We start from the raw sequence: 12,585 nt of genomic DNA on the forward strand, positions 1-12,585 counted from the left end.
CTGAACAGAAAGGGAAAGTAGTCTTCCCCTCTGTCTTCCTCTCCAGGAAGACCCAGCCCGCAACAGACTCAGAATCAGGTAAACATTACATTACATTCTTCTCTCTGCCTTTAACTGGTGCAGCTCTTTTAACAGAACATACAGCAATTTCACAGTAAACTGAAAGAGGTTACCACCTCAGCTATGTGTCGTGTATGCTCTTATTCAAAAGAATTTCATGATATGCAGGAGTTTGTGCATATGCTGCACCGTGTAGATGAGGCTGAAAAAGTTCCCTAGGAAGAAGGTGGCAGTGTTTGTTTTCTAAGGTGCTGCATGTAAGTAGCTTGAAGTAGGTCGAAGCAGTGCCCTAGGAGAAGCGTAATAGCATTTGCATCTTCTGTTCTGTTTTTAAGGCATTGCAGGTGACCAGCATGGTAAGTCCTTCGTATGGTCTGAGGATGTTATGTCTGCTTCCCACTCTCTCGCTAGAGGAGGAGCCTGTTGCAGTCTTCTGGGTGGACATCTGTCCAGTGCTTTTGTGAGGCGAGGAGTGCCTGAGGAGAGGCAAAGTCACCTGCCTGAGGCCAGAGAAGAAGGAACTAGATTCTGATGTTCCAAACCTCCTCCAGTAACTTAGGGCAAAAGAAAATTCTCTCTAACTATTTGAGTTTGTTTTTTGGCTTGAGACATGATGTGGTTAATCACAGGAAAAGTTACCTAATTTCTTCTTGCTTTATTTTGTATTAGGTGAAATCCCAGACAGAGATGAGGAAGACTCCAGTGTCTGAAGCCAGGAAAACACCTGTAACTCAGACTCCGAGTCAGGCCAGCAGTTCCCAGTTCATCCCCATTCATCACCCAGGAGCTTTCCCTCCCCTTCCTAGCCGGCCAGGTAACTTGTTTTCTTTCAAAGTGTGGTTTTACGGTTGACTGCAAAGAAAAGCCTGTGCTCTTAGCTGTTACAGCCTCTGAAGGTAGTGGCTGTTCTAATGAACGCGCATTCTCATGGTGAGAGTCTTACAGTGTAGTAAAGAAAGGGCATAGCAGAACTGAAATGAGATGAATAGGATTCCTTATGTTTTGTTATCAGTGTCTGCCATGAAATCTGCCACCTTCCTTCTCGATTAGCACAAGATCAAGGGATTTCACAGGAGGCTGTTTCTGTAGTAAGTCAAAACATGACACAGGCTTCTGCTAGCCCAGGAGAAAGCGTTCCCTGTACATAGGGCTATTACAAAAGATCAGTCATACTGCTTTCTTTCTAGCTTGGTTTCTTTTGTAGTGATGCTCATGTTTCAAGCTGTAATTTGTGTGGTGTCATTTGCTGTTGTTGCTGCGTTGCGTGTTCCCATTTTGTTGCGGAGCATTCCTGTCATGCCTTACTGTCCATCTTTGCTCACAAAATAGCCGGGAGCTGTATCTTCCCTGTAGCTCCTCTGCGTAGTTCCTCAGTATAAGAGAGAGGGGCCTCTTCTCTGTCTTAACGCCAGCAGGAAATCTGGCCTGTCATAGAATTAAAGCTTGCCTTTCAAACTTGGCTTTTCAGTGTGAGCTACAGGAAGGAAATGGATCTTGTGGATGTGAGGATTGGTTTGCTTGCCATCTATCTCCTTATCTAAATTAATCCTAGGACTGGTGGTGTTCTGGGGGGAGGCAGTAGACTTATCGATTGCTTCTGTGACCAGTGCTGCAGAAATTGTCTGGAAATGTGTTGAAGGGGTGGGAACTCTGGGGGTAACACATCAAAAAAAACCCACGTGATGAGTGAAAAAGGGGAGGAGGAGCAGGGAGGTGGAGGTATGGGAGTAATCCCGCAACTCTCCCAGATGCTGCTCTGACAGACTGTTAGCAGTGCCCGGAATACTGGAAGAAAACTGAAGACGCTCTGAATCCCTCTGTGATCGTAGCTGTGTACTTGCAAAGGTGGAATAGGAGATGTTAGTGCCTGTCTGCAAGCTGTCCTTGGTGTTTCCTGTTCTGATGCTCTAAATGTACAAAATAAAAAACCAAACAAAAACCCAAAACGTTTTCTTGAGGAAGCTGCTTTCTGCTGAGAAACTGCAGTTACGGCTCTTTCTTTTGCAGGGTTCCCACCTCCGACCTACGTTGTCCCTCCCCCTGTGGCTTTCTCCATGAGCACGGGGTACACCTTCCCAGGCGGCGTTTCTGTCCCAGGAACCTTCCTCCAGCCCACGGCTCACTCGCCTGCAGGAAACCAGGTGCAAGGTGGGAAACAGTCCCACATTCCTTACAGCCAGCAGCGGCCCTCCGGACCGGGGCCGATGACCCAGGGACCTCAGCAAACACCACCTCCCTCCCAGCAACCCCTCTCATCTTTACCAGCTCAGGCAACAGCACAGTCAGCAGGCCAGTTGCAGGTCCAAGCGCTGGCCCAGCAGCAGCAGCAACAGTCCCCAACAAAAGCTGTGCAGGGCCTGGGGAAGAGCCCACCACACCACTCTGGGTTCCAGCAGGTAAGCCTGGCTAGTACAGTGTGCTCAAACTGTGTTTAAAAATAACTGGCGATGTTGGAGACTTCTGTTCCCGGACTACCTCATACGGTTGTTGTTAAAGACCTTGCTGTGGAATTTTGATCTGTGAACTTCTGGGCAAACTTGAAAAACAGCTGAAGTTTAGTGGGCATGAACCTGCTGTTCTATAACTAAGAGGAAGGTATCTACTGGGTTGAGAAGATGGTAATCTTTGTGTGTGTTTCTGTGTGTAGACAAGGTATGAAGGTGATGATTCTGAGATATTTCTGCCCTAGGCCTTTGTAGATATGTCTTGTTTGAGTAATGAGGATGGGCTCTGAATCTTCACCCTACTCGCTCTTTTCCTGTGGGCTCACCGGGTTCCGCTGTCAGTTCCTTCCTCTTGGTTTCGTGCTCGTGTGCTTGACAAAACCTACTTTCTGGCACGTCTGGCCGTGATGGCGAGCGAGACCCTTCTGTTCTGGGCAGCAGTTCAGTACCTTAAAGGTGTCTGTAAGGTGTTGAATTGGAGTAAGGATTGTGCTCGGCTGTTGGCTTGGAGCTTGATGAGGCTATACGCCTACTGAGACTGAATTTTGGTGAATAATGTAGCAGATGAGAATGTTTGCAGAATATCTGCTATGAGTCAGCTAGAATGACAGCTTGAAGTTAGAAAGCCAGTTGACATTAATTGTTCCTACCTGCTGACGAAAGCATGCATCTCTGCCTCAGTATCCACAGACAGACTCGTCAAAGCAGCTCTGGAACCCGCCACAAGTCCAAGGTTCACTGGGGAAGATCATGCCTGTAAAGCAGTCCTATTACCTGCAGGCCCAGGACCCTCTAAAATTGTTTGAACAGTCATTACAGCCTCCTGTGATGCAACAGCAACCTCTGGAGAAAAAAATGAAGCCTTTCCCAATGGAGCCATATAACCAGAACCCCTCAGAAGTCAAGGTGCCAGAATATTACTGGGACTCTTCCTACGGCATGGCCGACAACAGGGTGATGGCACAGCAGTCCAACATGGACCGCAGGGGGAAACGGCAAGGAGTCTTCCGCCCAGAGCAGGATGCTGTCTCCAGGATGAACTTTGAGGTAAAGATCCACGTAACAAGTGGTGAAAACTAGCGAGGCTCTGATATAGCTGACAGCTCAGGCAGTTAGCCCAGTTTAGGAATGCCCCCTAGTCCCAAGTGGATCAGTGAGAACATTTACAAGGGAGCTGGGTGTTGGTAAATGGGATCCCAGCATACAGTACTGGATTTGCTGCTTCAGTGGACTGTGGAGGGGGATCAGGCTCTTGAAGATCTGTTTTCAAGTAGGTGTAAGTCACGCTCAATGTAGATACGATGCTGGTCTCTGCACTGCATCTGCTGGGCCAAGACACATGGCAGCTGACAGGGAAAATACTTGTCTGGCAACTGAAGAAAACCATGAACGCCATCTAAATAATTGTAATTGAATGCTTACCCTTTAGATAAACTCTTACCTCCCATAGAGTATCTTGTGTGTGTTGAATAGGTGAGGCTGTAAGAGCCAAACTGAGGATAGAAACTGAGGATATTAGGAGCAACCCCATTTTGATTTTTTTTCCTCCTGCAAATCCCACCACGTAGCAAGAGCGCTGAACTCCATCCCTTAGCTCTTGGTTGCACTAATGGAATACTTTGCTTCTGTTTGCTTCTGTGCAGTTCTGCTTCATGCTGCAGTTTATAAAAAGCCTGCAGTCTTTGTTATGTATCAAGTCCTGGATTGTCTGGAAGTGCTTCTGGTGATGTTTATAAGGAAACTTAAACAGAGGCCTTTTTAAACCTTTGGTCAGATATGCCTCTGTAAATGCACTCAGGATTTTTCAAAAGGTCAGCTGAGATCACTTAGCTTATCCTTTGGGGGAGAAAAGACAGACAATATTCAGGAGACTGCCTCTCCTCTGATGTCAGGCTGTGATTTTTAGATGGAGACTGGGCCAAAGCCTTGTTCTCGTCCCTAAATCGGAAACCGGCTTGGTGCAAGCACAGTGCAGTACAAACAGAGGCTGTGCCAGCGATGCTTGTGTTTTAAGCATCCCTCACAAAATTTAAGATGTAGCACTTAATAGTTTATTTTTTCCTGTAGCTTTGTGTGGTAGCCATTCGCAGTGGCAGTGTCTCACGGGGTTTAAATTCTGCAAATAGAGGAGGGAAGATGCAAATGTAACTTCAGCTGAAACTTGAATTACAGCTGTAGAATAATTAATTTAAGATCTTCCTTGTCAGGAAAAGTCATGTTCATTGTCCTCTAATGTGAAAGCGGGTTCAGTATTTGTCCGTGATGCTGTGGGAAGCACATGCTGCATTGTTTGCAATTAGTTGCCCATCATTTTGGCTGCACCACTTACCAGGAGGGTGCAGGGCCTCTCCCACTACACCTGAGGCCGTGGGGCTGGTTTTGTTTTTTGCTCAGCGTTTTTCTGTGTGCTTCCACCCACTTCTGTTGCACTGTTCTCATCTCGCCCTTGTGCATGCTGCGCTCCTCGCCACAGCCTGCCGTTCTCCTGTTGGTTTCTCTCTCCTGCTTTGGTTTAGTCTCTCCCCACTTGGCTCTTGCTCTTCCCTTTCTGCCTTCTGTTGTCTCACTGTGCTCATTTCTGTCACTAGGACCCCAAGAGCTCCCCTTTGCTTCCTCCGGACCTGTTAAAGAGTCTGGCTGCCTTGGAGGAGGAGGAAGAGCTGATTTTCTCTAATCCTCCTGATCTTTACCCAGCTCTGCTGGGGCCTCTCGCCTCTCTTCCTGGACGAAGCCTCTTTGTATGTATTTGACTTAATACTGCTGCTTCTCACTCAAACTGGCATCTCTTTCTTCTGTGAAATTATAAGAAATGGGAAATTTCTTTCTCTTCCCCATCCCTCCTCTGCACTTCCCCTCCTGCCGCTGAGCCAGTCTCCGTGCAAGAGCTCAGCCCAAGGCCCCTGGCTCTGGAGAGCTGGGGAGGTGCCGCAGCATCCCACATAGCTCTCGGTCCACGGCCAGACCTGCCAGTTTGTTCAGAAAGCAGAATAACTGTGGGGTGTTTTTGTAAGCACAGTTCACGGGAGGGACATTGGTGCACCCTTTAAGACACTTGCTCTTCCCCAGTTGTATGGGCGTGGTAATAGGGGCAAGGGTGTGCACAGTGAAAGGGAAGGGAAGTCATCAGAACAAGTGCCTTTGGTACTACTGCATGTAAGAAACGCGTAAAGGCAGGGGGAAACTACCCTAGTAAATGCAGAAGAGATTGCAAAAGAGCCAGATGGTTTTAGAAGAAACCTGCAAGCGACTGGCTAAATAATCACTGACTCCTATAGAAATGCAGGGAGTTTGACAGCCTGAGAGATTTGTCTGCGTTTCTGGGTTCCCAGCTTGCTAGCTGGAGGGCCTGTGAGCTGCTGAAGTTGTCACTTAGCTCTAAAAACACAGTGCGCTTCTCGTGGCTACAGGCACGCTCAGTAAATACTCATATTTCAGAGTCGTGGCTGTAACAGGGAGGAGTATTTTGTGACTCTGTTTGGAATCCCTGGTTAATAAATCTGTTCCTTCGTTAATTTGCATGTCGTCCCGAGGAGCCAGTAGCAAAGCAGGCACCCATTGCTGTCTTCTTCCATACCTTTGCTAAGGAACTAACAGCTGCTGCTTCAGCAGCTTCCTTTGAAGCTCCTGCAGTTGCTGTCTGCTGACAGATGGACGGAAATACTCCTCTGTGCAGGCTGTGTGGATGTGCCGAGTACAAATTTTGTCTGCTTTTTACAACGTGCTTTCAAAGTAATGAGTTGTCAGTTTGAAAATCTAACAAGCTAGGAGCTGCTTGCCAAGAAAATGGGGCTGTTTGTCTCAGGCTTACAGGATAAAAGCAAAGTTATTCCAGATATTAAGACCACGTTAGAGAGGGGCTTTTCTTATTATTTGAACAATAAATTTTAAAATACCTGATGTGCTGAGCTGGTTTGGGGGCAAGAGGGTTTTTATTTGGAACAAGACTACAGATGTAATTTTGGATCTCACACAGCTTTACTCGTGACTTCACTAATTCTGTGAATTTTTGATCCTGATCCTAAGGTCACGGGTGTTCAATTATCTAGCAGCCAGGCTTTACAGTTTTGCTGTCATTTGTCTCAGTGATAGCTAATTCTGTGTCTTCCCTAAATAGGCTTGGTTCATATAATTATATTTCATATCAGTATTTTTCATTGCTTAATCATAATAACTGAAAACAAAAACTGAGAAATACTAGGCTGCAGATAATAGCTGTATGGGAGGAGGTGTAGATGATGGGAAAGGTCATGGAAAAGGCCATAATATTTCAACATGGAACCCATGGGAGTTTTAGAACCTCTGCTGCAAACACTTTTCTTCTTCTTTAGTCATTTATAATGAAAATGAGAGAGAAATAAATGAAACTTTCTGTTTGACCCAATTAGACAGTAAGACGAGCTGTGATTTTTCCGAGTGTCTATACAGCAGGAGTACTCGAAACTAACAAACAATCCGTCAATGAATAGCAACGTGCAAGGGTTTCGTCAGGTGTGACTGAGCACTCTGCTCACTGGAAAGGATCCTGTCTCATTTGTGCAAGGTTTTATACATCCACAGGGTTGGTGTGTTTGCCAGGAACATCCCCTCTAGACGTGTCAGACCATGGAAGCAGCCAGAGGCGCTTGAGAACTGGGAAACTGTGCTGTCAGTGGGGTTTGCCTGGGATTCTCAGCTGTCGTAATTGTTGATTTTTAGTTATTAATTAAAATTAATAGGGAAACTTTCGATTTTCTGCATTTGTTAGTTTGTTCCCCCCTGCCCTCCACGGTGCTGAGGTCAAAAATGCAAGAAAGGTTTTAAACAAAAATACCTGGGCAGTTTTTTGTAGCTTACTTTGCTCCTGCTCGCTGCACTGAAAACCAACTGCTTGTTTTCCTTTTCTGGTTTTTCAAAGAAGTCCCTGCTGGAAAAACCGTCAGAATTGATGTCTCAGTCGTCATCTTTCCTGTCTCTCAGTGGCTTTTCTCTTAATCAGGTATGTGATGGCCAAAGCTGGCAGCATTTTGCTATTCAGACTTACTGTTTAGCTGGATAGTGACAGAAGTATGGGCACATCCTTTAGAGCAAACTTGAAAGGAGATCCACAGGCCTAATTTCAGTCTGTATTAGCAAGGTTATTTTTTGCCTTTTACCATTGTTGAAAATCAGTTGTCTTCCCAAATTCGCCCCAGCTGTCGTTCTGCAGAGGTACTGTTGAGTCTTGTTGAGTTCCTGGGATGTTTGCTTTCAGTGGGATCGTAGAGTTGAGTGAAAAGGTGCATCCCCACGTTTTGTGGTGTGGGAGTATTTTTATTCCTGACCAGCGGAATACCCGTTCTCTTCCAAGGAGCAGAGCAGGGTCTCTTGACCAGAAACTAAAAAATTTTATGAAGGCTTTGCAGTTCAGCCAGGAGAAATTGGCCCTGCTTCAGGATCTGATGGACTTGGTTAAATAAAGTGTTCAGGGAAGATTCTGAGGAGTGAAAAAGGAGTTACAAAAGTGTTTTGATTTGTAATAATTTCCTTTGTATGTTCTCATTGTTTCAAATAAATCCTGTACTCAAACTTTTTATTCCAGGAAAGATATCCAAATAACAGCATGTTTAATGAGGTGTATGGGAAAAACATGAATACCAGCACAAAAACAGAAGTCACCCCTTCAGTTGCCCATCAGGAGACTTCACTATATTCTCTCTTTGAAGGGACTCCGTGGTCTCCATCCCTTCCAGCCAGCTCAGGTAATCCTGGTACAATTTTTCTTGTGTGTATTTTAAGAGGATTGGAGTTAATTCTGAGCCTACTGCAAGTTAAATGTAACTGGAAATTAAAAAAAATCTTCTTTACAATGTCTGAAGGTTTCTGTGTTCCTTTATATATAATCCTTGGAAATGCGATGGGATTCTGTTGCTAATATAGGGTAAGAACCTAGATTTTTAGTTGAAGTAGTTGAGCAGGATAAAAGTTGTAGGAAGTGTTAAATCCTGAAATCTCCTTAACTTAAATTCGTGACAGGCATTTGAGAGTAGGACTTCATGCATTTTAAAAATTATTGTACTTCTAATGTTGCTTCTTTGGAAGAACCGGGAAGATTTGGATTTTATAAAGCAGATAGGTGAAAGAGAAATTACATGATTGAAGAGTGAGGAGGAAAGTATGACATTATTTTTTTAAAGTGTAAAGCAGCCTACAAAGCAAACCAGCTTTTTCTTTAACAATTTTCTTGAGGGCATAAAACACATTAGAGTTATGTCATGACTTTACCATCACAAGAAATCCACACGAGTGTGAGGGGAGGGAAGGAACGTAAAAAAAGAGGACTTTAAATAACTTAGCCATTGGAGATGTTCTTTGGTTGTATCAAGACTTTTGCAGCCAACCAGAAGGAACTGTTGTTGATGAAATGGAGGGAGCTGCAAAGTGCTTTTATTCTAGCAGGATTTATGACACTACATGGGTTTTAGCTTTCACTTCACCTCCTCATCCGAGAATACATCCTGGCACCCTGCTCTTCTTTGTTCTCTTCAGGCATCGTGCTCTCCTGCTCACAGAGAGACACTTCCATGCCTGCGCTCCTGCTTTGCTCAGTATTCAGTTCTGGTCTGAATTGCTTTAAGACTCAAAGAAGTGTAAAACATTCGAATTGAAGTTGTAAACTTGCAAACTCCTTGGTCTAAAGTTATTCTTTATTAGCTTGTAAAGCTTGGAGATAGGTGTTTTTTGTTTGTTTGTTTGAGAGAAGTTATTCAAGAAACATGGGGAAAACTCACTGTTGGTTAGCCAGCCCTCTTGAGGTTTCCTGGATTTTTGCTTTCTGATAGGCACGTATGTGCACTTAAACACAGTCATTCTATTATTGTATATGTGCAAACGTTTTCGCTCAGAATTTAGGAATTTACTCATGTAATGGAGGGAATAAAAACTGACCTTCAGTACTGGAGAAAACTGGGTGATGGCAGAAATTGCAGCAGCACTATGAAATTCAAAATCAGGAGGCTCCTGCTGTTTCTCTTCACCTTTTCCCTCTTGCCTTGTAATCACTAGATCATTCGACACCAGCCAGCCAGTCTCCTCACTCCTCCAACCCCAGCAGCTTGCCAAGCTCCCCTCCAACCCATAACCACAATTCTGTTCCCTTCTCCAACTTCGGACCTATTGGGACTCCAGACAACAGAGACAGGAGAATCGCAGACCGCTGGAAAACAGATAAGCCAGGCAAGTGCTGTGTTCCAGGCCTGGATGAAGCCAGCTGTTGACGTTTGTTTTTGCAATGGTTTTGCTAGATTCCTCCGAATTTGTCTCTTTTCCCCATTTTAGCAATGGGAGGGTTTGGTCTGGACTATCTCCCAGCAACATCGTCATCCTCAGAGAGCAGCTGGCACCAGCCCAGCACTCCCAGTGGCACCTGGGCAGCCCAAGGCCCTGCCATAGAGGACTCCTCAGCTGTGCTCATGGAGAGTCTGAAGGTATAGTTAACTATAAAGCTTATGACTATAAAGCTGTGCTTGGGAACAGGCACTTGCCTAAGGGGCCAGAGTCTGGTGGCTGTAGGCAGCTCACGCTGCTGTTCCAGCGGGGGTTCAGGGTCAGAAACCTTGGAGGCTTTTCCTGCAGACTTGCTTACGTAGGCAATGTGGGAGGTATGACCAGTTCTGGAAGATGTCACGGTTTTTCAGTTCTTGCTGTTCTAGAATATTTTGTGGAACAAGACGAGGCTGGCAGAACTGGAAGAAATTATAACATTTGCTTTGACTGGTCTAAAGTTAGTAATTGTGAATGTGGGATATATTTATATGGCAATGAGGATTCTGGTGGGGAGGGTAAGCTGCTTCAAGGGGAGCTCCCTTTGAAGTCTGACTTTCATGATAAGACAGGTATGAGTGATGAAGGGAAGAGGGGAAAATATAGTATAGTCTACTCATCTGTAAGAAAACAAGGAGGTGCTAGTGTTGACTGTTTGCTTTTAGTCCATCTGGTCCAGTTCCATGATGCACCCGGGACCCTCAGCCCTGGAGCAGCTGTTAATGCAGCAGAAGCAGAAACAGCAACGTGGACAAGGCACCATGAACCTGCCGCATTGAGAACGAGGTGGCAACCCTTGCAAACAAAGGCTCCATAAACCATGGCATGTTGGGTTTGCAGGACTGGCCCACACAGTCCTGTGCAGGTGGCAGCCCTCTCTTCTGTTCCTCGCTGTCAGGAGGGCGTAAGTGCTCCACCAACCCACTGAGTGTGCACAAAACGTCTGCAGTGCAAGAAAACAACATCAGGAACTCTCCCATCCCTGGGCCCTCTGAAGGGAGAGAGGAACTGCTGTTTGTCTCACTCAGTAACCCGATATCACCGCCTCTCACCTTCTCCATCGTGCATGTCCCCAGCCACATGGGAAGTAAAAGCTGAGAACGAAGGGCAGATGGGAGAAGCCAATGAGAACTTCTCAATCCTTTTCCTCTCTTTGGGGAGATAAAATAGGAATCCATTAATGATTGCTTCGCTGACTGAGAATGTAGTTGAAATTACTCCTAAACATCTTTATGACTATCTCAGTAGTAAGATCACACTGAATTCTTCCGTACGGAGACATGCTTTGTAGTCAGTGTAGAGCAACGGAAGCCCCAGCTGCTGCTCTGGTCAGAGGAGGTTGGTGGCAAGGTGGGCTTTATCTCCTGGGCTAGTGAAGGAGTTTCATGAAGGAGAATCTGGCACTTGACACCACTTCCTTTCACTCAAAGGCTTTTGGCAAGCCTGTGGGTGGGTTAGAGACTCCAGCATGAAATGCCCTCCTCTCAGTAGGTGTTTGAGCTATTATCAGTGACGTGGGGCATTGCAGCACCCTGCTGGACAAGCAAGTTAACTGCTATGGGGTTTTAAATTAATGTTTGATTCCTGTACATTTTACTGTAGCATAGTGGCTAGCCCCACAAAGGGCAGGCTAGTCTGTGCATTCACAGCCTGACTCATTTTAATAGGTAGGTAGAAAGCTTTCAATGTTTTTTTTTTCTTTTCCCCATCCTCCCATTTTCGCTGGATGCTAGTAGTTTTATTGCCAATGTGCAACATCTTGCAGAAAGTAATCAGGGGTCCAGCAGGACTGGGTAAAGACGACAGTCAGCCTGGACAGTGTGGAGTGTACGAGCCCCCATAGGCACACACCAGCTCTGCAGAAACCCGTCCCCTGCCCTCCCAGCTGCAGCCCCCAGACTTTCAGTTCTAGAAAGAAATCTGAGGCACCGTGGACACACATGTGCAACCCACACGTGGAAGAAAGCATAGTGCTGTTCACATGTGACAAGGTGCAGAAGGGAAAGGAAAACGTTTTATTTGCTATTTATTAGGGGAAAGGAAGACTGGAAACTTCATTAAAGGAAAGGACAGCGTTTTTGTTAGGTTTCCCAGGGAAGTTACGGAAACAATCTCAACGTCCATTTGCTGTGTTTAGCAGTAAGGGGTTGTGTGATGGTTCAGGATCTCTGAGCTGGAAGTCAGCTGCAGAGCAAAGCACATGCAGGAGCCTAAGTGACACTGGAGTCTGGGCAGCCCCGACAGAGTATAAAAAGGGAAGATGGAGACCCAATACCCATCCGAGGGTATGAGCAGCTCCCCCACGTTCTCCACGTTAGCAACATCACTGTTCTTTGTTGCATTTTGAAGATGTATTTCCTTTAACAAGTCCAAAAAGTGAAGTTCCCACCCAGTGCTAATACGAACCAAACCCCTCTGTACCTATCCCCTGCCCTCCCCATTTGTGTATTGAGCTGTGCGCCCCAGCAGCTGCGACATTCCAGTGTTTGAACTGTCACTGACTCTTGCACCCTAAACGAGCTAACCAGGTTCACCATCTCACTCCCGGCCGTGCCAGGGTCCCAGCCGCACCGCTCCACTTGTGCATGAGAATCCGGTGTCAGGAACGTGTCTGACTCTTGGCTGGGACTCCTCCTGCCTTCCGGAGCCCAGGGGAGCGAGGGAAGGGGCCCCCAACAGAAACTGGTTTGTGTCGTAAGCTTTTTTTGTGTTTTTTGTCTGTCTGTGCAAGAACTGCAGCTGCTGAAATCAGCTTTGCCTTTAATTAAACCATGTTCTCTCCATCCAGGTCTGTGTGTAGCAT

The 12,585-nt window shown here is 46.0% G+C and overlaps 1 protein-coding gene across 7 annotated transcripts in view; it reads left to right on the plus strand.

The window, feature by feature from the left end:
* Positions 1-12,565, plus strand: part of SMG7 (SMG7 nonsense mediated mRNA decay factor) — a 51,327-nt gene extending 38,762 nt beyond the window's left edge. For 3 of the 7 annotated variants that reach the window (XM_083846565.1, XM_083846562.1, XM_083846564.1), the window contains 9 exons: positions 730-874; positions 2,068-2,456; positions 3,186-3,551; positions 5,093-5,242; positions 7,399-7,479; positions 8,062-8,221; positions 9,525-9,695; positions 9,798-9,946; positions 10,448-12,565. In XM_083846565.1, coding sequence (XP_083702691.1) covers positions 730-874; positions 2,068-2,456; positions 3,186-3,551; positions 5,093-5,242; positions 7,399-7,479; positions 8,062-8,221; positions 9,525-9,695; positions 9,798-9,946; positions 10,448-10,561 — 1,725 coding nt within the window. In that variant the 3' untranslated portion in view covers positions 10,562-12,565. The remainder of the gene's footprint in view (positions 1-729; positions 875-2,067; positions 2,457-3,185; positions 3,552-5,092; positions 5,243-7,398; positions 7,480-8,061; positions 8,222-9,524; positions 9,696-9,797; positions 9,947-10,447) is intronic. The other 4 variants (XM_083846566.1, XM_083846563.1, XM_083846568.1 and 1 more) reach the window with 4 other exon arrangements.
* Positions 12,566-12,585: the final 20 nt, after the last annotated feature.

The sequence above is a fragment of the Anser anser genome (assembly GCF_964211835.1).
Source record: "Anser anser genome assembly, chromosome: 8".
In the NCBI taxonomy this organism is placed as follows: domain Eukaryota; kingdom Metazoa; phylum Chordata; class Aves; order Anseriformes; family Anatidae; genus Anser; species Anser anser.